Genomic DNA, 25,245 nt, shown 5'->3' on the forward strand with positions numbered 1-25,245 from the left:
ACTGCCAGTTTTTAGAAGACACTTTCTTCCATCAGTGGTACAGGAAAAGGTCTGCATCTTTCAGGAAGACCATGATTTTATGAAGAACAATGCTCCATCACATGCATCGAAGTACTCCACTGGGTGGCGAGCCAGTAAAGGCCTTAAAGATGAAAGAATAAAGACATGGCCCCCTTGCTCACCTGACCTTAACCCTATTGAGAACTTGTGGGCCCTTCTTAAACAGGAGATCTGCGTTGAAGGAAGACAGTACACCTCTCTGAACAGTGTCTGGGAGGCTGTGGTTGCTGCTGCATCAAAAGTTGATCGTCAACAGATCAACAACACTCCATGAATGGAAGGCTTGGGACTGTTATTGAAGAGAAGGGTGGCTTATTGCTATATTGCCTGGTATTTCTTTTGAGTTGTTTATTATTCTCACTTTAACAGATGAAAATAAAGTGAGATGGGAACGTTGTCGTTTTTCCTTTAGTTGCATAATAGTTCTGCACACTAATAGTTGCCCAATAATTGTCGAAAATAAGCAAAGAAAATGACATAGTATTTGGAAAATATGCTAAAAACGACTAAACACATAGCATGTCGAAAATATGGAAAAACAACAACATAGTATATCGAACATTTCCCAAAAACAACAATGTATAGTGTGTTGATATTGAAAATATATATATTTTTTAACAGTTTTTGATAACTGAAATAACATATCGTGGTATATCGAAAATATGCAAAGAAAACAATGTACAAAAAGGGTGTCTAAATTTGACATACTCTGGAGGGAACTTTGTGACTTTAGCCTTTGCAGACCAGATGCACAAAACCTATACAATACACTCAGGGGAAATCCCCAAAAAGCACAAGAGGCCCCCTTTTTAATATGGCTTTTTTGATCTAACCGGATATACTCGGAGTGAATGCAGAATAAGGACAAGACAAATAGTGCTGAAGCAAATTTCTTTACTTAAACGAACAGATGAGTTTTAGAAATTGCTTGAATAATAATCTGTAAATTCAGCAACAAGAACAGAACGCTCCTCTCCTGCGTCAACGGGTAACATCTTAAAATAGACTACATGACATTTACACTTCACAGCATTCTGTGAAAACACACATAGAACATGTTTTACAAAACAGCGCAATAAAACAGTTAAGAAAATCCCCTCTGAACTCTGATGATACTTCATGAATACAAAAATCCATTCTTCACTGGACTGATGAAAGCGGGGTCTTTGCATTGGCTAACGGCTAACAGCTAACTATAAAACTAGCATTCCTCTGTCTGTACTGCAGCCTCACAACCACAAGAACAAGACTCACACATGAGCTTGGCCGAGCGGGAGGGGCGAACAATCCATAAGACTTTTCATAAATGTACAATTAACATTCTATAACAGGTACGCATTGGCAGCACACACCTATTTAAATGTCCTCGCAAACTAAACTTAAATAAAAGTGCAATGCACAACTTTGAGTAGAAGAGCGAGGAAACAAATGTATAGACAAAGCACGTTATAAATCTGAATAAATTCATCTGTATACTGTAGAAAAAATACATCATTAAACTCAACTTCGGCAGCATTAATGCTACTCCTGTCTGTAATGCAAAACTTTCTCAAAGCACCTTAATAAATAGGCAGGTAAAACAAGCTTTATTCACTTCTAATAAAGGAATGCAGTTCAATCAGCAGAATGCAATCAGTGGATTAAATGGGATTGCTACCACTTAAAGAAATACTTCATCCATATATTATTATTTTTTGAATCTATTTGTTCATCTGAAATGCTGGGGAAAAAGTGTATACTCGCATGTGGGAGCAGTTTCTTAAAGTTGTAGGGAGATTATTTTTATATAATAATATATATATTTTCTTTTGCTCAAGCCAGGTTTGAAGCACTCCAATTCTGTGGTCAATATGTCCAAAACGTTATATTATAATCTCAATTTGTTGTCACACTAAACAGTAAATCACAATGTCGGCTCGAGACATATTGTGGTCACACTTTTCCAAAAAACTAAAGTTTGAATAATCTAATCTCAAGGGCAATTTAACATGTTTTTATAGCTTCAACTGCAGTTAAAAGGCCTGAAAAGGAATGAATGAACCACGCCTACTATCAATATTCTTCAAACGTTATTTGAAGTTTTCTTTTTTAAACTTCTACTTAAATCTTCTGATATCTAATTTCAAGTACCAAAAGCTGTCAGTAAACATATCTTGTCAGGTGGCTAATCTTGATACAAATCTTTTGAACATTTAAAAACGTATTTGGTTTCCAGTCATGAACCTTAAAAATGTAAACAATTCTCATCCATTTTTTTTTAAAGATAACCAAAAGGTTATTTAATTGTTAGACCAGAAACTCAAGCACTGTACCTGCACTAATATAACAAAAAACCTTTAGTAGTTTCATTACTTTTTGTTTGCGGATAGAAATGATCTAAATAATTGTTTCACAAAAACTCGTGAGCAAAAACATCGGGCATCGTTCCAGCTGATCAGCTACCTGATACAAAACTTTAGGAGAGTAATTCAAATCATTAAAAAGATAATATCAGTGCAATTGAGTTGATTAGATGTCTGTAAAGAGTTGAACCATGGTGAAGGATTCCAAAGACAGTGGCTGTATGGACTCATGTTGAATGATGTGCGTTATCACATTGAGAGGTGGAGCCAAGTAAATGGAGCTAATAACGTAAAGCTCTGCTTCCTGACACACGCAGTACCTTTTGTGTCGGAGTCAGGGCTTCATTCTGTTAAAAGGTAGGGCCTGTGTTAGTTTGGTTTGATCCAATGTCATTTATTAAAAAATGTCTTGCACATAGCAGACCAAAAGAGTGGGTGTAAGTTTTAAGGACTTAATTATTTTGAACTGCTTTTATGTAAACATGGTGCATAGTCCTTAAAAAGTTGTGTTGAATGAAATGAGCATGGCAGGATATGGAGCCTGGCAGGTATCAGGGGTAGGATCTTTAGAGCTAAATGTCAAGTCAACAGACTTATGAATGAACATAATTCATTTATCATATTTTAAGCGAAAATGCCAAATTGGTACTTGTTCCGTTTGATATTATTTTAAATTGAATAATGAAGATTTAATTTCAGTTCAGGGCAATTGGGATGAGCCTTTTTCACTCATTTCTGAAACTATAAACAAAACTAATTGTTAGTTGCAGACAGAAACAATTATAAAAAATTAGCACACAAAATTAGATTACATGATATGAAAAATGTCAATAAAAGTATTCATTTGAAATCATTCATTTAGAAATGTAAGGGCACATTTAAGTCCTACCTTATAACTTTAAAATGTAAATTAAAAAAGCTTTAACTGGGATAATTGTCAGGCTCGGCTTATTAGCCGCTAATGGCTTTTCCAATTGAAATGTTTTGTAGAGAGAAATTAATTAGAATACATTTCAAGTTGCATTACTGTCAAAATGCTAGTTTATTAAACAAATACCATTTTTGTAATGCTTCCTTCTTCTACGTACTGCCAGGTACAGGAACTACTGAAATAAATAAATGCTGCAGTCTCTTTAATCGGAGTCAAACAAAGCCAATATAAGTTTGATTGAAGGAACAAAGATGGAAGTAAAAAAAGGAGAACAGTCCAAAGCGAGCCCTGAAGGAAAAGATGTGGAGCTACAGTCTGTCAGTGGCTAGCTGCTAAGCTAATGTTTGGGTACAGTTCAGAGTGTCAGGCTGCTGGTGTGCGTGTGTGAGAGCGGACAGGAAGTGAGCGTTACTCCATGATGGTTCTGTAGATCACAGGCTCGATGTAGTCCCCTCTGTAACGCGAGTTGATCACTCTCTGTCTCTTTGACTTCTTGATGATCTCCTTCTCCTCGAAGATGCCATCGAATCTCATGTCGGACGCTTTAGACTGCGGAGACAAACACACATTAACACACTGTCTTTCCTTAACTCTTTCTCTGTTAAATGGATACACTAGATTAGACAGAAATGTTAGCTGGAGTCAGGACTCTGTGTGTGTGTGTGTGTGTGTGTGTGTGTGTGTGTGTGTGTGTGTGTGTGTGTGTGTGTGTGTGTGTGTGTGTGTGTGTGTGTGTCTGTGTGTGTGTGTCTGTGTGTGTGTGTGTGTGTGTGTGTGTGTGTGTGTGTGTGTGTGTGTGTGTGTGTGTGTGTGTGTGTGTTCTTTGGGTCGCACTCACCAGTCTTGACTTGACTCTCTTTGGGAGTTCCTCATCCAGAGCATAGACGTCGTCTCTCTTTGCCGTTAGCTGAGACCCATCCTCAAATTCCACCTACAGCCCAAAATGCAGCACACAACGCAGTCAGAGAAATGTCATATTCATGCCCATTTATGTCAAATATCTCCTTCCAACCACATGGGATGAAAAACCATAATAAGTAAAAATAAGGAGAGAACACTAAACACCTATTTGTATAAATAATGATGAGTGTAACTGCTAGAAGAGCAATACAATGAAATGGCCCTATTATGCTTTTTGGGGGTTTCCCTCTCCTGTAGTGTTCTATAGGTTTGTGTGCATGTAAATGGTCTGCAAAGGATAAAATCGCAAAGTTCTCTCCAGAGGGAGTTTCTCTCCCACACACTCCCCCCTACTTCATTTGAATCCTTTGTTTACTTCCCTAACATATTGACATCACTATGGCCCGTTCTCATTTCATCAAATGTTCCTCCTCGACTCCCCTCCTCGACTCCTATCCTCGTGTCTTAGTCCCGCCCACAGGAGATGCGAGCGGAGGAGCCGAGGAGGGGAGCCGAGGAGAGAGGAGGGGAAGCAGCAGGCGGTTAGAGAAATGAGAACTCCTCTCCTCTGAGCGGTCATTTTATAGAGACGTCCATTAATGATGACAGGAGGCACAGCAGCCCTCTGTCTGATGGACAGATGTGTTCATGACCACTTATATATTTACTTTGAATTCATTCACAGTGCGGTATAATGAGACAATAACAGGCTACAGATGCGGACAGACACACACACACACACACACACACACACAGACACACACAGACACACACACACACACACACACACACACACACACACACACACACAGACACACACAGACACACACACACACACACACACACACACACATATATGTATATATTTATATAAATATATACAATTTCAGAATCAAACAGAGCACTCTCATAATAACGTAACACTATCAGAGACTGGATATATCCCCCCCCCCTCTCCCCTCTCTGGTCACTACAATGAGGGAAATAAATGACGGGCCAAAAGTTTTATTTACAAGTATTAAAAGTAAGCAGAGGACACCAAACTAACTGAGACCTGTCTGTCCGCTGCATCTACGCACACACTACCACACACACCTACACCACACACACCTACACACTGTACAACACGCACCTACACGCTGTACAACACGCACCTACAGCTCCTAAAGCATATCATCAGGCTACAGCCGTTGTGTATTTTATTTTGTGAAGCACTAAATGGTTTTAGAAAAATATCGACTTTGTTTGTAGATATCTACTAAACTAAAGCAAATAAAGAGAGTAGGCCTGTTATACTGAGTGATATATATTTTACACACTGCTCTGCTTTCTGCACGGACCTCACAGCTGTTCTCACTGTAAACATCGCGTCGCGATGAAAGCAGTTAATAGAATAATATCCAGGGGATGCATGCAGAGCTGTCATTGGCTGAGATAAGTCCGGCCGTGCGTCACGACTCTTTGAAACATCACTGTTGCCGGAAATGCATCCACGAAGGAGCCGTGGAGGACCCATCAGTGTATCCTCGGTTATAGCTCCTCCAGAGAGCCTCCTCGACGCTCGATGCTCGGTCCTCGATGTGCATTTCGAGAAATGAGATGTCCTTCAACATGGCGCGCTGAAATCCATTTCCGGGTCACTACCGGAGGACCGAGGAGTCGAGGAGTCGAGGAGGGACATTTGATGAAATGAGAACGGGCCTATGTACTTGCGCTTCTATTGGCTGGCACTCCAACACATTGTACGTGATTGGCTAAGGGGCGGGACGTTTCCGACACATATCAAAGCGGTTGACCAATCACAACAGAGCCGGCCAGCTAACCAATCAGAGCAGACTGAGCTCTGGTTTCAGACAAAGGGTGAAAAGAGGTGCTGCAGCACAGGCAGTATGAGAGAAATAAAGAGCTTTTTGAACATTAAAGCATGGAGACATGTCTCAGTTTAATACTTCCGACTCCCTTAACTCAAAATCAAAGTTTCTTTAAACATGTTTTGGTGAGACGGGTGAAATACAAGCTGAAGAGATTTTCGTGTTTCATTCCACAACTTAAAATCAGCAGTAAAATCCCCAATTGTGAATGTTCAAAGCTTCTACGTACCATACAAGCAGTTTCTGACAAAACATTAGCACCATTTGTTTATAGCCTAAAGTTAGCTTCTTCTGGGGATTGCATCACGCTTAAAAAAGTGGTGTTAATATTTGGAGATTATTCCTGCTGAACAAAACATTTAAGTCTCATAAATGTGTGTTTGGCACAGCTCTTATTTTCTGCAATATTCTGAAATACCATATACGATGTTAACTTCCAGGTTGGCCTACAAAAAATGCCAACACTCCTCCTCTCTTTTGTGGAAAGTAACATATTAGGTGTTAAGTGTGAGCAGCCTCCTGTCCCTTTAAAGACTGCAGTGCTTCTGCCTGCACAGGGCATTCCAAAGACAGGAGGGACAGGGGAAGTCTCAGGAGACATTCAGAGGCTTAAAATAGATCTTGCCTGGGTTGGGAGCACTCGATAAAGTAAGAGGCAGGCCAGACTTCACTTTTAGAGTCATTCACAAAGCATTCAGCACTGAAAGCAGCTCCAAAGTGTGAGAACTTTGAGAGTAGTCACACACTGCTCACAGTCCAATGCTGCAGCTGATGCACCTGGTCATGTCAACATCTTAGAAAGAAACAAGTTCAATCCGATCCAGTCAATTCAATAACCGATGGAAACAATCAGATTACATGACAGGTAGGACGACTCTCCAACTGTGGAAAGATGCAGATACTGTAGACTCATCACACCGATCATCTCTTCTATCCTTCATTAGACAGACTTTTCTATAGTAAATGATCACTAACTGCAATAAATAAGTACATTAATAAAGATGATTTATCGGCCATCGCAAAATCATATATTTGTGTTTTATGTCAAATCTAACTGTCTGTGTCTGTGTTCCATGAGTCCTCTGTTTGATGAATATTTGATTTCACATTGAAGGACATGAACCGCTCACCTATCAACCGAACCACTGTGAAAAATAGGAAGTTCCTTTATGACACATGATGTCATCCGTCCTCTTTTCTTAGCTTGGTATGTCTCTCAGTCTCTGTTTTTCGTTTTTATTCACAAACACTACATGCTTAGTCTTTGTCCTCTGTTGGATCCAGATCTTTTATTAATTGTTATAGAACATAGCCTTAAGGCCACGTTCAAATGGACAGCAGCCCGTAAATAAAACAAACATATACACCTCTATGGTAGAATCATTTGTAAGATGAAGACTGTTTTCTATCGTTCACCACTCGCTCTATTTTCTGCTGTTAGAACTTGATGTTGGAATAAAAATCCTTCTTCTTTATTTTATTAACTGCTGTGCATTGTTGTTTTTTTGTCAGTGCATAACATATTCCAAGATCAAAATGTAGCAGGGAGAAATTACCTTTTTGATAGAAACTAAATGTTTTGTGCTGGCAACTATATTCTACATCAGGGGTAGCCAACACGGTGCCCGCGGGGGCAACGTGAGTCGCCCGCAGGGGCAACGTGAGTCGCCCGCAGGGGCAAGTTCTAAAAATAGCTCGCCAAGCAAATCCAAAATGTATAAAATACACAAAACAAAAAAGGAAATGTAATTAAAAGAATCTACCCTATGCATAAACGAAACCTCAATCATAGCGAACTCTATCTACTTACTACAACTCTATATCTATCTAACACCCCTCCTCCCCCCACCCCCACAATGAATATCTACCAATCACGTTCTTGCTTGATTTGCGGGACCAGCGTTGCAGTCGGGAAGAAAAGCAATGTGGCACCTCCCCGCTGATTTTCCTTCTGGCAGAATCTACACAACACATCAGCCCCATTGAACAGCCTATCATGCCAGCCTATACAGCACATGGGGGGCAGAGTTTTACTCTGTGTGTTGCAACTTGCATATATATTTATTGCACTTGACGCACACACATGCATGGCGTAATTTCCACCTGGGACAGGGGGGAAATGTCCCCCGCTCTTTTCGAAATCCCGTTTGTGTCCCCCCACTTTACAAATATGTTTATTATTATTTTTTAACGGAAGCCGTCATCGCCACGGAGGAGCACACAGCCTCTGTGAGCGAGCGAGACAGAGGGAGAGAGAGAGAGAGAGAGCTAGGGAGAGAGAGAGAGAGAGAGAGCTAGGGAGAGCACACCTTTATCTATTTAATCTAGATAAAGTAAGAAATCATTCCAATGTGTATAGGACAGTAAGAAAAACAAAAAAACAGTTTAAAAGGGGAGTGATTAGTAAAATAAGCATAAATGAAAAGAAAGAATGCTAACTAGGTAACATAAGATAAGAATAAACAAGTTTAAATGATTTGTTATTGGTTGTGATCATATTCTAAAGATGTTTGGATTATTGAAAAGTATACAGCTCCCTTTCATCTGAGTGTTGAGAGCTGTATCCATCAATTCATGTTGTGCTCAAAGTTCTCCAGATTGATGCATTTCACTTCAACATGCCCCCGGACCCCCCTAGAGGAGGTGAGGACCCCCCTAGAGGAGGTGAGGACCCCCCTAGAGGAGGTGAGGTCCACCCCAAAATAAAGCAGGTTAAAATAATTAAATTGCATGCATGTTCTTTGAGTAAACACTGAAAGGGGTCCCACAGACCCAAACAGCACACAAAGGTTAAAGGTCAGCATATTATAATGTTAAAATGTGCTAAATATATACACAGCAAACAACTAAAAAAAGAGGAGTAAAAGTAGCCCCCGACTTGTTTTATTTTTTGAAAGTAGCCCTCACCCTAAAAAAGGTTGGTGACCCCTGCTCTACATGTTACAATTGTGAGTCTGTAGTTAAGTTTGACTTAATAACAGCAATTCAAGCTTTGTGATGTGACAACAAACCAACAAAACACAATAACAACATCTTACCAGGTACATGTAGATGGCACGCGATGCCACAAATTTGGCCCCATACACCAGGCCGTCTGTCCATCGCACCTTCACCTCCTCACCCTGAGGGGGGGGCCCAAGCTGAGCACAGTCTCGGTTCTGAAAAACAAAACACAGAGTTGTGAGCAAACTGAACTGAGATCACACATCATCTCATGTCTTACATTGGAAACACAGCTCTCTATGATATCAACACAATGCTACACATTAAAGTCACTGCAGTACAACACATAATGTCCTTGATGTCCAGAAGACAAACTCAAAGTTTAACATGCATATCTAAAAAGGGCAACAATCTGCGCTATAGGTAAACACAAGTTCATAATAACAGATTGGATGTTCTTTCAAAAAGAATATCCAGATTTCTACTCCCTGTAAGTCCTTTTAGAGTTGAAACGTTTCTTTGAATTGACAAGATAAAGATGAGTTAGTGAGACTCACCACGATGTCTTGGGGGAAGAGATTGTCACTGAAGGAACCATCGTCAAAGTTGACTTCGTAGAAGGTCTCTTTAGTCAGCTGCACCACGTCACACTGGTAGTAGCGGCCGTTCTTGTGCTTGCAGATCACCTTCTGTCCCACCGTCAGCTCATGCATGGCTGCTTTATTGCGCTGTAAGAGAAGATTTAAGAAAACACAGCTTTATGAATGGCTTATGTTGATGCTACTTCTGTAGTACCTGACATTTGGTTGCACTGCACTGTACACAAAGTGAAACAAAGGGTAACATGGGTTATGGGCTAGGGTTATCTCCATCAAAACAGTAACAAAGATGTTATTTGGTAGCATTGTGAAGCAACATGGGATCATGGGAATGCATCCCTTTGGTCAGCTCAAACCCCCAGGAAGTGGGCTGGGCATTGAAGCCAAACGGTGGTACTACCATGTCAGTCTGTGACGTCATTGGCCCTGAAAATACTTTTTCCGCATCGACTGACTTTACATTGGAAAAGACATATTTGTAGATCAGCACTTATTTATTTTTGTAACTAAATCAACATCCCTGTTTGACACTTGATTAGTCCTTTTTTTAATCATTACCTTCTTAAACGTTGATGCTGACACATGCTTAAAAGGGGATACGACACAATTCCAGGAGACCAAATTAAACTCACTGTACTAAATAACATGTTTCTCTGATACATTTGGGATAATGTACACAACTCAACTAAATATACAACATCGGTCTAGTCGTTTAAATGAATTTTGATGAGAACATTTGAATCTATTCTACCTTTAAAGAAAAAGAGACACTCAGAAGCTCCTTACCTCAATCTGAGTGGGCCCTTTGTGTCGACAGCAGGTAACGTGGACTACAAAGGGCCATTCATCGGGCTGCATGAGCACTCCTGCAGCCTGGGCACAGGTGGGGTGGTAGGCAGTGGGGCAGCGGCCATGAGAGCACTGCACACAGCAGCCAGACGCCTTCTTCATCCGCTTCTTACAGTAGTAGCACTTCTGTCAGAGATTAAAACACAGGAGCCAAGGCTGAGGAAACTGCAATGGATTCGAAATGATTCAATTAAGGCGAAATGTACATATCTTTGATCTACTGTGTGAACTACTAGAGAACAGGTCATTACTCCTCCACGCCGTGTTTAGCAATCAGCCTTCAATTATCTGAGCTGCTTATTATTTGAATTCCAGCTTTCAATTGAGAATGTAACGGTAGCTTTTGCATTACAATGCTGACGTTATTTTAACTCACCAGTTTAAATCTCTGCAAAGGGATTCCACTTAAATCCACAGGACTTCTTTCAGTGATGTTGACAAAGCGTGCCTCCAGCACAGCAACTGTACACAGCACATGTACCCACCTGCAACAAACCAAAACATGCGTACATATTGTTAATGGTTCTTTAGTTATGTGGCATTGTAAGTGTACGCATTTTCACAAAAACCTTATTCATCTTAGAACATTTTTGATCATTGTTGGCGTTTCTTGAAGTGGTCAATGTGCTACCGTGTTAAATCCTGCAACTTTGGTAACCGATCAACGTGCGTCCCTACACTGATTCATATTTTTGACTCAGAAGTCCTATGTTGTTGGCTGTTAAGTGGTTTAAATATCTTAGACCTGCTTGAGAAAAAACATTATCAAAGTGCAGATGTTTAAAACTAGCTGTACTTCCCCCATCCTGACAACTTACTTGTTGTTGTTGGCTTTCTGCAAGGCTCCACCTCTCAGCGAACACAAACAGCAATTCTGCAAAAAAGACCATGTCATCAATCAATTGCTAACGATAGAGTCCTGATCTTTTCAGCGTTGTAGCTTCAATCCAAAACTCAAGAGAGTAGTAAACAATTATTGTTGTCAGACTCCTAAATGTTGTGTTTAACGCGGGGTTTCTGTTGCCAGCAGCAACATGAGCCGCAGCTTATTTAGACCTTGTTGAGGAGGTAATACATCAAAGAATCCTGTAACCATGGAAGCCTCTGTCCCTAAACTGAACCTGAGGGATTGACATTTAAATAAAAAATAAAAAAACCTCAACTTTAATAATCTATAGTATCCTATATTTATGTTTTTGTTTCTATTTGTAGAAGATTCAGTCCATTATAGAGTATATTTTCATATTGTGTATTGGATACTCTAAAGATATACATTTTTCTACTGTTTCTTTGTATATATTTACATTTGTATTTTATTCTATTTTTACTCATGTGTAATGCCTCTGAACATGAGTCTATAACAAAGAAATCCTAATTCAATTTAATCGAAGACGAAAAAAACGTCTCTTAAGCTTACTTCCAATCCATTGAAGATGAGCTAAGGGATCCTCCATTTCCTACTCTACTTACCGTTTCATCATGTGACACTGCACAAGTGAGCCTCTACATTTAAAGCACAAACACCTCAGTTCCAAAATGTACCCATGTGCTCAGTGCAGCCTCACTCTATACTAATTATTGGACTCTTACACAAACTTCAACGTGTTTGATGTCATTAGACATCTCAAGGAGTGTAAGGGGTTAAGGTTAGGGTTAAACATATTGGCAGCATTAGATGAGCAAACTGAGAAAAAGTAGGTTCAAGTGTAAACAATGTAAGCCTTGTTGATAAAAGGGCAGATTTGATTCATACATGTGTATCATCATTTGGGATGCTTGATTTGTGAAGAGCCACTTAGGCAACTAGCAAGAGGGCTCCATGGAAACAACAGAGCAACATGTTTTGGTTCACTGACCTCATTCATGGCGTTGGCCTTGCAGCGCGCACATTTCCACTCCTTGCTCACACTGGCTGGATCCACACCGTAACAGCCTAAAATATATAAACACAAAGACTCAGTCAGACACACTAGTGTGATAGCTGAGACATTATGAAGTGTTGTTAGTGCTGCCATCCACAGACAGCATTTGGTCATGCTCCAAAACGGAGAAAATTAGAATAATAATAATAAGGTTGGCAGGGTTGGGTCACGTGTGCACAGGCTATGTTATATGATATAACTGTGGAGATGCAGTACTCACTGGTGTGAACCCGGATGCTGCACTGAGAGCAGCTGATGAGGAGGCTGGTTCCGTCTTCCTCTAGATGAGGCGTTACGGGCGGCTCCTCACACTCAGAGTCCTCCTCTGTGGTGGTGGTGAAACACATCTCTGGGATCAGTGGTTTGGTCCGCATGCCCCCCCCAGGAACCATGACGGGACTGTCCACAATGCTGGCACATTCCGTCTGCCAGCAAGCACAGAAACATAGAGCTTACAACAAAGTAGATAATAGGAATATGGACAAAAAAAACACCTACTGGTCCACATGAAAGTTGGGTTGGTGCTAACAATTATGTAAAAATAGCTACGTCAGCTAAATAACACGTAATGTAATGTTGTATGAAAGTGCAGGGCTGAATGATGTCTTCAAAGTTATGTAAAAAAATAGTGATACACTAATAAATATTGAATTGAATTACTTTTTCTCTCCATAGGATGTGCTCTAAATGTTGGCGGTGAGTGGATCTTACCTGCTGGTATGTGTAGAACAGCATGCAAATGGAGCAGTATGGAGGTTTGGATTCCATGCGCTGGTTGTACTCCTTCTCTTTCTTCAGGTTGGGGGGTCTGTTCTGCCACAGGTGAGCCAGAGGTTTAGCCCAGCTCTCCCCCTCCAGGCCACCCTCCTCTACCCGGGGTGCCTCCTCTGGAACCTCTGAGGGACAAACAAGCCCAACAGCAATGTTTGACTACACAGATTTAAAAGTACTTTGAGGATATTCGCTTAACCCATTTCTACAAATAAAATGCTCAGACAATATGAAGATGAGGCATTGTCACTAACCTTCATCACTCATGCCGTCCTTTATGAGTGGATGGTGGCCTGGAAGCTGTCCCAGGTCATTCTCTTCCTCTTCATCTCCAGTTGCCTCTCCGGCCCGCTGCTGAGGGACACACCACTGTTAGCATCAGCATCCAGGCCGGCTTTACACAAGACCACCCTGGTATGTTTTGATCTTTTACCCTGTGCAGCAGTGGGGTGGACCTTCAGGGCTCTGGACTGAGTAGAGCATGTTTTACACAACAAGCCTTTAAACGCTGATGCTTATTGGCTGGACTTTTGCTGCTGAATGCGGGACATAACCACGTAACAACTAAAGTATCTTTTACTTCCCTGGAATCAATGATTCAATCAATTGCAGGCAGCACTTCAAGCAATTGGACTGTTATGAACAGGCAATGCATTAGAACCTACCACACAGTTAATATTCAATGTCTTTTTTTTGTGTCTTGTTTCTGCACTTCTGTGATTCTGTCTTAAAGCGCATTTCCACTACACGGTCGGCCTCGGCCACACTCGGTACGGCTCGGTACGGCTTGGCCGCGTTGGGCCTTAACAGGGCCGACTCACTTCATGCTGCGCTTCCATTACAGTTTAGGAACTGGGGTAGTTACTATAGTAACGCAGTGTAGGCGGAGCCGTGACGTCATCTTCAATGAGAAATCCAGAAACACAACACAGCCGTTAGCTGTGAGCACTCAGAGCTCACAGCTCCTTATATATGTTCAGAAACTCGACAAAAGTTAAACAAGTACACACCACAGACTGCCTGTGTCATGGTGAATACAGTCGCTGCCTTATTTATGTCTGTATAGGCCGTTGTTGTGAGTGTGGACGGTCGGGGCATATACTGCGTTAGCTTAGCCAATCTCCATCTAGAAAAACACGCATTTTAAAAGGTTTTTCCCCTGCCGTCTGTCTGCAGACTTGACAAAGCATTAATTCATGGTTTTTACTAACCGGTATCAGTATGTTGTTACTTCGGCATCATTTTGAAACGTGTATTACAATTAAATCACGGTCAAATATGTCCATCTTGTTGTAGTTCTAGCCCTCTTGCCAGCGCTCCTCTCTCTAGTTTAGCATACTCAGCCCGACTCAGCCCTGTTTGTTGGCCCCGATAGAACCACAATTTTCTAGGGCCAGAAAAGAGGGGAAAAAGTGGCCCCGCGCCGTGCCGCGCCGGAACGAGGCCTAGTGGAAGCACAACCAAAAAAGGGGACGGCACGACACGGCACGCTTAAAGCGAGCTACGCGCTGCAATGGAAATGCGCCATTAATGCATCAAGGACTGTGTCCTGATTTGACCTGAGATGAATCGTCTCCTTCTTTGTTTTAACTGGCATCTAACTGATCTGAGCATCCTTAGGCGCTTTCACACCGGAGTACTTTTCCCAGGAATAGTTCCGATAGTTCCTGGGATTTTGCGTTCACACCAAAAAGATCTAGAGCTTTTTTTTGCGAACCTTTTCCCCCCTTTTTAGTCCCTGCTAGAGAGCAGGTACTTTCCTGGGGAGAAAAAGGTTCCTATGTCTGATTGGCTGGGCGAATTGCAAACCACGCCCCATAAAACTCTGAAAAGTTTTTGGGAAGCCGCCATTTTATTTGCTCACATTAGCATTATTAGCATTAGCATTCGCCCAGCGCACCAACGGAGAGAGACTAACTTATGGCAACACAAAAGAAAACATGGGAGCGTGGAGATGAGGAGGTGTCGGCGTTCTGGTGATTTACTCGGAAGGCTTCAGTAGAAGCTGCTGGGAGTCCCAGCAGCTTCTACTGAAGCCAGTCCCCAACTCCGGGGACTTCCGGCCGGGGACTCCGGGTGCCAGTATACGCCGTGAAGTTGTTTGCGGCCTGCCAGTAAACCCAAAGCAGAAGAAGAAGAAGTGACGTCAGCAACTCCCTCAGGGACTTATTCCGGTGTGAACGCGATTTACTAGATAGTTCCAGGAAATAAAAGTTCCTGGGAAAAGTTCCGAAAGCGCCTCTTGAAACCAATTGTTTGAAATAATGTTAACAATAAAGTGAACAATACTTGGCTAATACATGTGTTAAGTTTGTCAACTTACTGCTTTGCAAACATTTCTGTAGTCATTCTCAATCTCATTGTCACTGTCCTCACTCGTCCTCTCCTCCTTCGGGGGGGGCTCTCCCTCTGCGTAGTCTCCCTTGGCGTAGCTGTGTACGTGCAGGACGTCCGCGGGGCTCAGCGTCCTCTGGAACGCTTTGTGTGGCGGGCTGCAGCTGCCCCCCCGCTGACTCTCCTCCTCAGAGCAGAGACCCGCCCCCTGGCTCTCAATGTGCTCTGATGGACAGCTTTTTGCAGCTGGCACACCGTTCTTCTCTTTTTTCATAATGCTTTGTCTGTTGCGAGTCTTCTTAGCCCTGGGTCTGGATTGAGATTTCATCTGAGGCTTGGCTTCTTTCTCCTTCTTAGGCTCCGTCTTGACTTTTACTGTGTCTGAAAGAATAACATAGAAATGACCAACATTATTGAATCTACTGGTACACCAAGATCCTCCAAAAGAACTGTCACAGGTCGTTGGCTCAGTATCTTCCAGGTCATTACATCCTTTACAACAAAAAATGAAATGAAGCTAGGAGAATGAGCCGTTGGTAAAGATGCAGTTTGACCTTAACACCCTTTGTCCTGAGTGAACTGTACCTTTATTGGGCTTCACAGAGACTTTAGTGGGAGTCTCCTTGCGTGACAGCTTGGCCTTCTTTGGCTCCACCTCCTCTATCGTCAGCTCAGGTTTGATATCTGCAGATGCTTTATCAGCTTCGAGCTGACGCTTTGTCCCAGTCTGAGGCTTTGGACTGAAGCATGGGAAAAATAACTGTTAAGATATGCACTATATGACTCAAGGGGAAGCTTACTAATACAGCATGTGAAGAACAAATCTTTCACACACAATCTTCATTTTATGCAACATTATCCTTCTATTCCACAACATTTTGGAGGCAAAATGTTGTACTTTTTACGCCACTACAGTATTACTAGATTTACCCAAGTAAATGATCTGAAGACAGAAACAGTGTACTTATTGATATAATGCTGAAGTGCATTTTAACAGAGATATGATAACTAAGCTTAGAAAAAAAGTTAAACAACTACACAGTTAAGGACCAACATTTTAGGAACAACACACAGAAAAAGTATTTCAAAAATCTTAACATGGGATTTGCTGTATAAATATTAGGGGTGTTGAAAATAATCGTTTCTACGATGCATTACGATGCGGACGTGGACGATTTGGTATCGATGCAGTGACGGAAGATAATCGATTATAGCGTAGTAACGTTGCTTCCTGATTTTCCGGCCGCGGCTTTACTATAACGTTTTTTTTTCTGTCACTTTAATATCAAATCGGTCGGTGACGCAGAGATCAGGGAAGAGACGTGACAGCGGCACAGCAACACCAAACACGGAGCAGTCTGCTTTATCCACCAACACAAGAACACCAGTCCAGAACCAACAGCAGAAGGACCCGCTCTGAATCACTCCGTGTCGCTGCGGCTCAGAGACACAAGGATTCATGTTTTTCAAAAATAATCGCGTTACAATCATGTCAGGTTTTTGGTGGATTTAATTAAGTCTTGGATTGCAGAGTATGAATGTCCTCTTGCAATTTTCAGACGATATATACGTGTGTAAAGTTTGTGAAGGCAGGAGGAAAAAAGCTTCCGCGATCACCGTCTCCTCTCCGTTCCTCCAAACCCCGCCCCCTCCCTGAAAATAATGAGTGACAGGCTGATAGTGACCCGATAGAAACTTTATTATTCACTTAATCACTGATTGAGATATAATGAAGCTAACTTAATCTCATACATTCATGGGATTTATGTAACAGTAAGACAGAGAATGTAAGTGTGCACCCACATGCAGTATTTTTGTTTGTATACTATTGTAAATACTCCTGTTGTCTGCTGTGTTCAGACTCAAGTCCTGTGTGTGATGCCACATTCAGGACATGCAGTGTCCTTTTTTTAACAGAAGACCGTTGCTAGAAGCTGCAGCTAGACTGCAGAAGCATTAGTTTTTTGTTTTTGAGGATGGAACAACTTCACACACAGATATAGGGAGGCTAGACCTATACAATACATTTATTTTGGTTTATAAATGAATGTCAAGACATTTATGTTATTGATTTCTGAAGCACTTTCTAAATAATAAAAAGAGAGTTCATATGTATTTACTGCATGTATGCATTGATGAAAAATAAGCCATGTGCAGTAATATAGAAAATTGAGGATGCAACGCATTGGTTTGAATCGTGATGCATCGGGATATCGAATTGAATCAAATCGTTGACAGGATAATCGTACTCGAATCGAATCGTGAGACCAGTGAAGATGCACAGCCCTAATAAATATGCCCAAAAATACTTTAAAGAAAGAACCATTGAGAAAGAAATCTGGTATTTCATAAGCAATTCACATCCATAGTAGAATAGTAGAATTGGTGGATATATGCAGACCTTTTGTCCTCCAGGATGGGACTAGTGGGCTCCTCAGACACAGCTTCAGTGGGAGTCTCTTTTGAAGGTTCGCTGTTGTCTTGTTCCAGAAGCTCAGTGGCCTCAGGGGTGACTTTGGAGTGGTCGATGGGAGCGGTGTCTTTCCCTGCCTTCCACAGCTTGTAACGGTCGGGCTGAAATTTGCGTACGAACACGTCCATGGAGATCTTCACCATGTCCTGTCGGCACGAACACTGGGAGGAACACACATATCTACATTTGAGTCAAGGTTCAAAACATGGTACAAAACAATGCTTTGAAAACAGTTGAACTCACTATTGGGGTTGAAAGTGTTCTCTTAACACCCTGCTTAGATGAATACTAAATTCTGATTGCCCAAATTGGACATTCAATGGTCTGCTATTATAGCAGACCATCTCTAGGGATAGCAGAGCGCTGCTAAGGACATTCTGATCAAGGACTATTAAAAATAATATTGGTTACTTAGGCCCTTTACTTTTATTTTTTTATATTTGCAGAACTCACTTTGTTTGTGCAATGAAAACGTTTTTTTTTAAGGTTTCATTGTCATAGCAAGCTTATAATTAGTACTTATAGTATAGTAATATGTGTATTATATACATCCACTGTGAACACCTACCAATCACCTTAATAAATCAATAAACCACATTTTAAGTAAACCAAAGTGAATCCATGCTGTATTGCAACAGTGCATTTTATTGCTATAGACAAGCACACTGTTATTCAGGATAACGTGATTAACAAATCAATCCTCCAAATGCTTTCAAAGAAACAAACTACAGGTTGCCTGCAAGCAAAATGTTTCAACAAAATAATGTGACATAATGAACCTCAATCCCTATGCATCACAGGAGCTGAAGCCTTTGTGAGTGATTATGTAATAGATTATGATTCACTGCTGTTTACATTGTATTTATTTTTTGCTTACCAGTGTCGCCTGTTTGCCGTAATCAATCCATCGCTGGGTGGCAAAGTTGGTCGACTCAGCACAGTTGAAGCCATGGTTGAAACCAGCATGATAACCAAATGGGAACGTCACAATGAACTGCCCAGCCTCCTGAGTCACCTGAATAATAAAAATAACACAGAATTACAAGATCAGATTTTACATAATGTTTTCATGTCATTATCATCATACTTTAAATGCATGTTTGTTAAGCATTTTTCTGTTATACTGTATAGATATTGTAAAGGATTATGTACAGCACAAAGTAAATAAAAGATCACCTTCTCAAATGGTATGCCATATTTTTTCAGGATTGAGGGTGAAATTAATGTCATCTTGTGGCGCAGGAAGGCTTCACAGCTCTGGGCATTCCCTGGAAAGAAACCTGGAAATACAAGAGGCAACACACACAACATCAGTGAAGACGACCCTCTCTGGTTCTGTAGTTTATTTGAAGTATTTTATGTGAAACAAGGTACTTTCCACATGGTATAGAGGTTTACTGAAAGCAGATTAGACTTCCTCTTTGAAACAACTCAGCATGACACGCTGTGGCTTGTGGCACACAGTGGCTAAGGGTGAGTAACTATAGTGTAAATGATCCATTTGCACCACAAACTGCAGCACATAACATAACACATAACGAGTGTGGTTATACACATTATAATCCATGTATGGATTTATGTGAGAACGCAACACTTACCCTTGGCGAGTCGTTCCAGTCTCTTCCCATGCTCTGGTGGGACAATATACCTGCAAAGAAACAAAAGTACAAGTATATTTACTACGGCAATGACTTTGATATTAACAGCAGAATGTGGATGCCAATAACCTTGCAAAGTATCTAGCCTGCACTTTAGACAGTTTAGTTACAATCAGATATAATTTTATTAGTAGCAAGCTTAATTACTGGAATGAGAATGAGAACTCCCATGTCTTAATGTCACTTCATTGATGCCTTTCAACTTTAGAACAGATTTTAAGATGCTTAAAAGCTTTAAAAAATATCCTTTAACTTTGGGATTCTAATCACCAAAGGTTTGTGTAGCACTTTTGTAATGCAACTGTTTATGAAAGACACTACACAAATACATGTAAGCAGTGAGAAGAGAGCAGAGGGACATTGTGTGTGCAGCATTAAGGGTGTGTCAGTGACTGTACCAGGACTTTGGCTCTCCAAAGTGCAGGTAGTTGATGCTGTACAGATCCATGTCCTCTGTGTGCCACGCAAAGGCACTCTTCCACATCCCAAAATAGAGGTACGGTGTGTTCACTCCTTTGATCTTGATCCCACTCTCGTTCTCTACCGTGTCCAGAATGGTGTTGAGGTGGCCGATGTTCCACTCAGTCACATCCTGTAAAGGACAGATTAAGAGGCCGTTAATCGTAACGACAGTGACACTGATACTGTAAAAATGAAATGGCATTATCCAACTATTACCACTCACTGAATCATACAGTGTTCCGCTGACATCAGCACCGTAAAGGGGGGGGTTGAAGGTCAAGTTCTTCCAAAACTTCCTCTCCAGCTCCTCAACATCCACATATCGAGGATTGGAGAACCTACAATGAGAGGAGAGCTTGGTTGGTTATCTAAATACCATACTATGCCAGGTTTTCAACATTATAGTATAGTTATTGTGGTAAAAACATCACTCGATCGACTGTGTTTTATTATTACTACGTAAACTGACTTGTCCATGTTGGATGTCTTGCGGAACTCATGGACGGTCATTGGCTTCTTCTGGATGTTGTACTGTGTGAACAGTCCTGACTGGCCTGTCACTACCTGCTGAATGGGAGCAGGTATCACCAGGTCATCGATGTCATCATATGTTTTTCGAGGTTTCCAGCCTTTAGGTGGAATTACCTGCAAGATAAAAACAAGGTAAACGGAATGAAAACAGATAAGTGTACTCTGAGCAGCAGAGTGAGGATTCTGTCAATGTGCTAATGGAATTAGTGCTGTGGAAATATATATAATATAGACCAAGTTTGCATCATTACGGGCCGTCTCCACAGCAGCGTTAAAAAATCTTGAAACGCTTCTGCCCATTCACTTTGAATGGGGTGACGTCACTTTTCGCCGGAATGCATTGTGGGCAGGCGAGCGGAGATTCTCAAGATTTTCAAGATTCAAAGTTGAACAATGTTCAACTTTTGAAGCTGAGGTGGAAGCGTCAGCCAATCAAATCCCGTGTACGCAAATCTGGCAGTTCAAGCTCTAGCCAATCAAACGGCGTGTATGCTGGGAGAGACATACCGCAGATCATTTCCTCATATTCCAAAAAATGGAGGAGAAATTAGCGGTAGCGAATCAATCACCCGGTGCTTTATGACCAGACCTACCGGGATATAAACCGGAGGAGCCAGGCATGGAGGGAGGTGGCAGAGACAGTGGTATGTTTTCGCCTGTTTTGGGGAGTTTATATCCAGTTTACTTCGGGCTTTTTGGCTTCGTATGTCGCGGGCGGGAGATTCATGTGATTGGTTGATCGCAAAAAAATCCCCAAGCCTCAGATACGCCCACCTCCAAGATTTTTTTAACGCTGCTGTGGAGACGGTCCGTTACTTCTTAGCTTGTTTTCTGAGCAGATGCAGCGTCAGCCAAGTAAAGCAACAAAAATGAAGCGATGAAGAAACTGAGTTTTCTCTTTAAGTAATGAAAGAGACTCAATTCTTAATCCACTGCTACCCTATCCTACGTGGTTGATGAAAAGGAGCAATGTAGTTGCTTTCAGGAATAGCTCAGTACGTGGTGTCTGTGCCTGTGTGTGGTTCAGAGAGAAAGAGATATGATGATGCTCTCTGAGCAGACAGCTGTTGAGGATCCAAAGAGGTTGCTGACGATAACATATTATTGTATTTTGGCGATCAACTAGCAGAAATGTTCTCAAGAGGCAGTGTAGTGTTCAAAATGTCCTGACAATCTCACATCCAGTTTGTTTTTGTAAACATTGCAGGCCTTGCACAAATAGAACACAGTAATCAGGGTTACTCTTGTTTATCATGTACAAGGGGAATATACATCACCAGATATCCCTATGCTCATGTAAACATCAAATCCTGATAAAGATTATTTGTAACCAGAATTAGCTCCATAAACAGGGTATTAAAGGTGGGGTAGGTACGTTTGAGAAACCGGCTCGAGATACACTTTTTGTTATATTCCATGGAATGCTCTTAACATCCCGATAGCAATGAATATCATACAAACATGTCATCTGTGGAAGCCGTAGTACTGTAAAAAGCACGACCAATCATTTTAGCCGGCCCGGCTAAAATAACTGGATGGCCGACCTGCCTGTCAGCCTTCCATCTGTGCACAAACTTATCTCGTGCCCTCATTGGTCATGTGTGCGTCGTGTGTGTTGGAGGAGGGGCTCTGTAAGGAAGTGGCAGAATTTTTCCGGCTGTGTATTTTCAAATTCTAGCGCACTCGAGCTGGTTTCTCCAAAATTACCTACCCCACCTTTAATGTTGATGCAAAAGTATTCACAGATATTTGCTTACTTCTGCTGAAAGCATCAAGATATCTTAATTCAAAAGGTATCACAAACACTTTATACAGTCGCACTCATCAACTACTTTATCACATAATTATAACAAAAAATAAGGTATATGTTGGGAAGACAAATTACATATTTTTTCAATATCATTTAAATGAATACTGCAGTATTTGTATAGTATTGTAAATATTGTTATTCTTGATGCTAAGGTTATGTTTTTGTTATTATTTACAACAGGTGAAAGTGCTGTATTGCAGATTTCAGTGCATGTGTCCAGCAGAGTTCAACTGCTTTACGCCAGTGAAATGGTGGAAGTCTGCAAGTCAGGATCAAAGTAAGTTTTGTCCCATGTTAGTAAGTTATGTATTTGAGTTACTTTATGCAGTTTTGTAGTATTGAATAATCAAGTGGGTAGTGCACCACAGGAGATGCGTTCTGGATGGAAATAACCTACAGTAATAATACAATTTACTTTCAAAGAAGATCACTCCGGTGAGTACATTGGGTCTTCACAACAAGTCCGAACTAAGATAACCATACAGAGAAGCCTAGGAACTAAATACATTGAATAAAGAGCCACTATAACATTGTATCGATCATAATTACATACAAAAATACAATAGACTCTTCTTACTTTCGCAATTCCAGCTTTGTGTGCTCCTTGTGACTCCATATAGTCGATGTATCGGTTGAAGTCCTTGAACTCCTCTTTGGAGGGGGAGAACGTCATTATCCTGGAGCCCACACTTTGGGCAGGCTTGTCTGTAGTCATCTTAGGTATTTTACTCTGACCTCAACTCTGTACGGAGGAAAACATGGACATGATCACCATGAGGACATCTAGGTTACATGACTTAAAGTCACATGATTCACAGCATCTGGCTTCCTTTCATGCAGTTTATGTTCCATCACTTGAGAGTAACAGACCATCAGCTAATGGATAACATTTATTGACTCTTTGTTGGTAAAACTCCAAAGGTTATTGAAACAGTACCAGATATCATAATTACAGTTCCAAAGCTCCTTGTCAGATATGTGAAACTTCTATTATGTTAGTGAATGCAAAGAAATGATAACCTACAACTAAAAAACATGTAAATATAGGACGTTAACCAAGATAGATTAGACTACATACAAATAAACACAACTTCAACAATATTGCAGCATTCTTAAAACCTGAACCGATTAAGCAAGCAAACCCTAAATATGGTTTCAACCTTTATCCCAAATAGTTTTTTCCACTTCCTTTTTTTTCATTATCCTAGGTTCCCTCTTGGCCTCTATGCTACTAAACGCTGATCTCCAACTTAACCTACATCACAAGAGTATTTTCGTGGAGAGCGGACTAACTGAGAAGATGTTTAACTTACAGGCAAATATACTCTAAACTCTGTATTTACTGACTTTACTAGCAAAACCCAGAATACTTCGGGGTTACGCCCACTGAATCCGCCATGTAACTCTGATTGTGAACAACCATAATTGATTGCGATTCTCAGCCTGTGATTGGTTGAAACCCATGTCTGTCTCACACCGTGGCCCACTGACAGCGCTGTTCCTCCGAAAAATATATTGCTAACGTTACTGCACTAGCCTACATGCTAACTGCAAGATAGCTTGCTCTGCGTCTTAGGAATTAAAAGAGGGGTGAAACAAACACAAACCACTGCCATATTAGGAAATACACATTAGTATACAATGCTGGGTGTTATGTCAAATCACATAACCATTTATGGAAACAGAAGCAGCCGCAAAGTGTGTAGCGGACTGAGAGATCTGACAGCTGCCTTCGCTCTCCGTTAGCAAACTAGCAAACATGGCTTGTTGCTGACCGTCACTTTCCTGTGGCTAAACTTAAAGTTACTCATACTTTCCTACAAAGCAACTCATTTTAAAGTGTCAAACATTAACTTACACGTGCTGAAATGTACACGAGTTGTTTTTCTTAAAAAAGAAAGGTAGTAGAGTAGAAATACAGACAGCATAAGTCCGGGTGGAAAAGACAGTCCTCCATTATTCCAGTGACGCATGCTCAGTGTGTGATTGTTTACATGGAGCCCAGCGGGAGGGGCTTCCGTAGTCCCCAGCCAATCACAACGCCTCTCCTCCAAACCATGCCTGCACCATTGTCAGTCTGTCAGAAATTAAACAATTGACTCCTTAGTCAAATGATTTACGTATGAGCCCTATCATACTATAACACACTACAAGGTTGTGTCCTTGTACTGTGTCCACTTCACCCTAATTTGCTCCTGTGGGTATTGTCCACACACAGTAATAACTGTTACATGTATAATATGTGTAATGTGTATTTGTAAAGCACTTTGAGTGCTTTGAAAAGTGCTTTAATAAAAAAATGTAATGAATTATTATTATTATTATTATTATTATTATTAAGGAAAACATTATTCTACTGTGATAGTTATCTTTGTGAATACAGCTATCCAGGCCAGTTCTAAAAACCATAATACATGTTATATATCAAGCAATTTGTTTAAAAACTTAAAATATCGAAATTAATCATATGCGGAAGCATTGTTCTTTGAATTATTTCTCCCTAAGGTGGTCTAGTTTAAGTCAAGTCATCTTTTTACAGCCAAATACAATATCGTTTTTCTCGAAAATTATAATATTTACAACCGTACAGTTTAAATAGTTAAATAACTTAAATAGAGTATTTTTGGCAAGGTTTTACTACTTTCCTCATTTATATGATCTAAATATGTATTCTTGCAGATTTATATATACTTCTAAAGGATTTCTTGTAAAACTTAACTTACTCAATAAATAGTTGTTCTTGCAAACCTCAAACAAAGACAAATTAGAGAATTGATAAATGTAAACTC

At 40.8% G+C, this 25,245-nt stretch overlaps 1 protein-coding gene across 2 annotated transcripts; it reads right to left on the reverse strand.

Moving 5' to 3' along the window:
* Window positions 1-936: 936 nt before the first annotated feature.
* Window positions 937-24,420, reverse strand: kdm4aa (lysine (K)-specific demethylase 4A, genome duplicate a). 2 transcript variants are annotated; one of them, XM_034147188.1, is made up of 22 exons: window positions 24,315-24,420; window positions 23,034-23,198; window positions 20,585-20,760; window positions 20,339-20,453; window positions 20,052-20,245; window positions 19,594-19,643; window positions 19,172-19,275; window positions 18,873-19,010; window positions 17,924-18,156; window positions 16,108-16,262; window positions 15,512-15,903; window positions 13,443-13,539; window positions 13,129-13,313; window positions 12,638-12,842; window positions 12,352-12,428; window positions 11,314-11,369; window positions 10,872-10,980; window positions 10,433-10,621; window positions 9,605-9,775; window positions 9,143-9,262; window positions 4,172-4,264; window positions 937-3,882 (listed from the first exon to the last, which is right to left on the reverse strand). In XM_034147188.1, the coding sequence occupies exons 2-22, from the start codon at window positions 23,169-23,171 to the stop codon at window positions 3,742-3,744; spliced, it is 3,138 nt and encodes a 1,045-aa protein (XP_034003079.1). In that variant the 5' UTR covers window positions 23,172-23,198; window positions 24,315-24,420; the 3' UTR covers window positions 937-3,741. The 2 variants fall into 2 exon arrangements, with proteins under 2 accessions (XP_034003079.1, XP_034003077.1); XM_034147186.1 differs by having other exon boundaries at window positions 13,443-13,542.
* Between the last annotated feature and the right edge of the window lie 825 nt (window positions 24,421-25,245).

This window comes from Trematomus bernacchii, unplaced genomic scaffold (genome assembly GCF_902827165.1).
Source record: "Trematomus bernacchii unplaced genomic scaffold, fTreBer1.1, whole genome shotgun sequence".
Classification (NCBI taxonomy): domain Eukaryota; kingdom Metazoa; phylum Chordata; class Actinopteri; order Perciformes; family Nototheniidae; genus Trematomus; species Trematomus bernacchii.

Bases quoted from the DNA above. Each gene is read 5' to 3' on its own strand.
- kdm4aa (XM_034147186.1), bottom strand. From the start codon at position 23,171: ATGACTACAGACAAGCCTGCCCAAAGTGTGGGCTCCAGGATAATGACG. The intron at 20,246-20,338 runs GTGAGTGGTAAT...TGTCCTTTACAG, and splicing joins GCGGAACACTGTATGATTCA to GATGTGACTGAGTGGAACAT. The intron at 11,370-12,351 runs GTCAGTGAACCA...TCTTTTTTGCAG, and splicing joins AGGCCAACGCCATGAATGAG to AATTGCTGTTTGTGTTCGCT.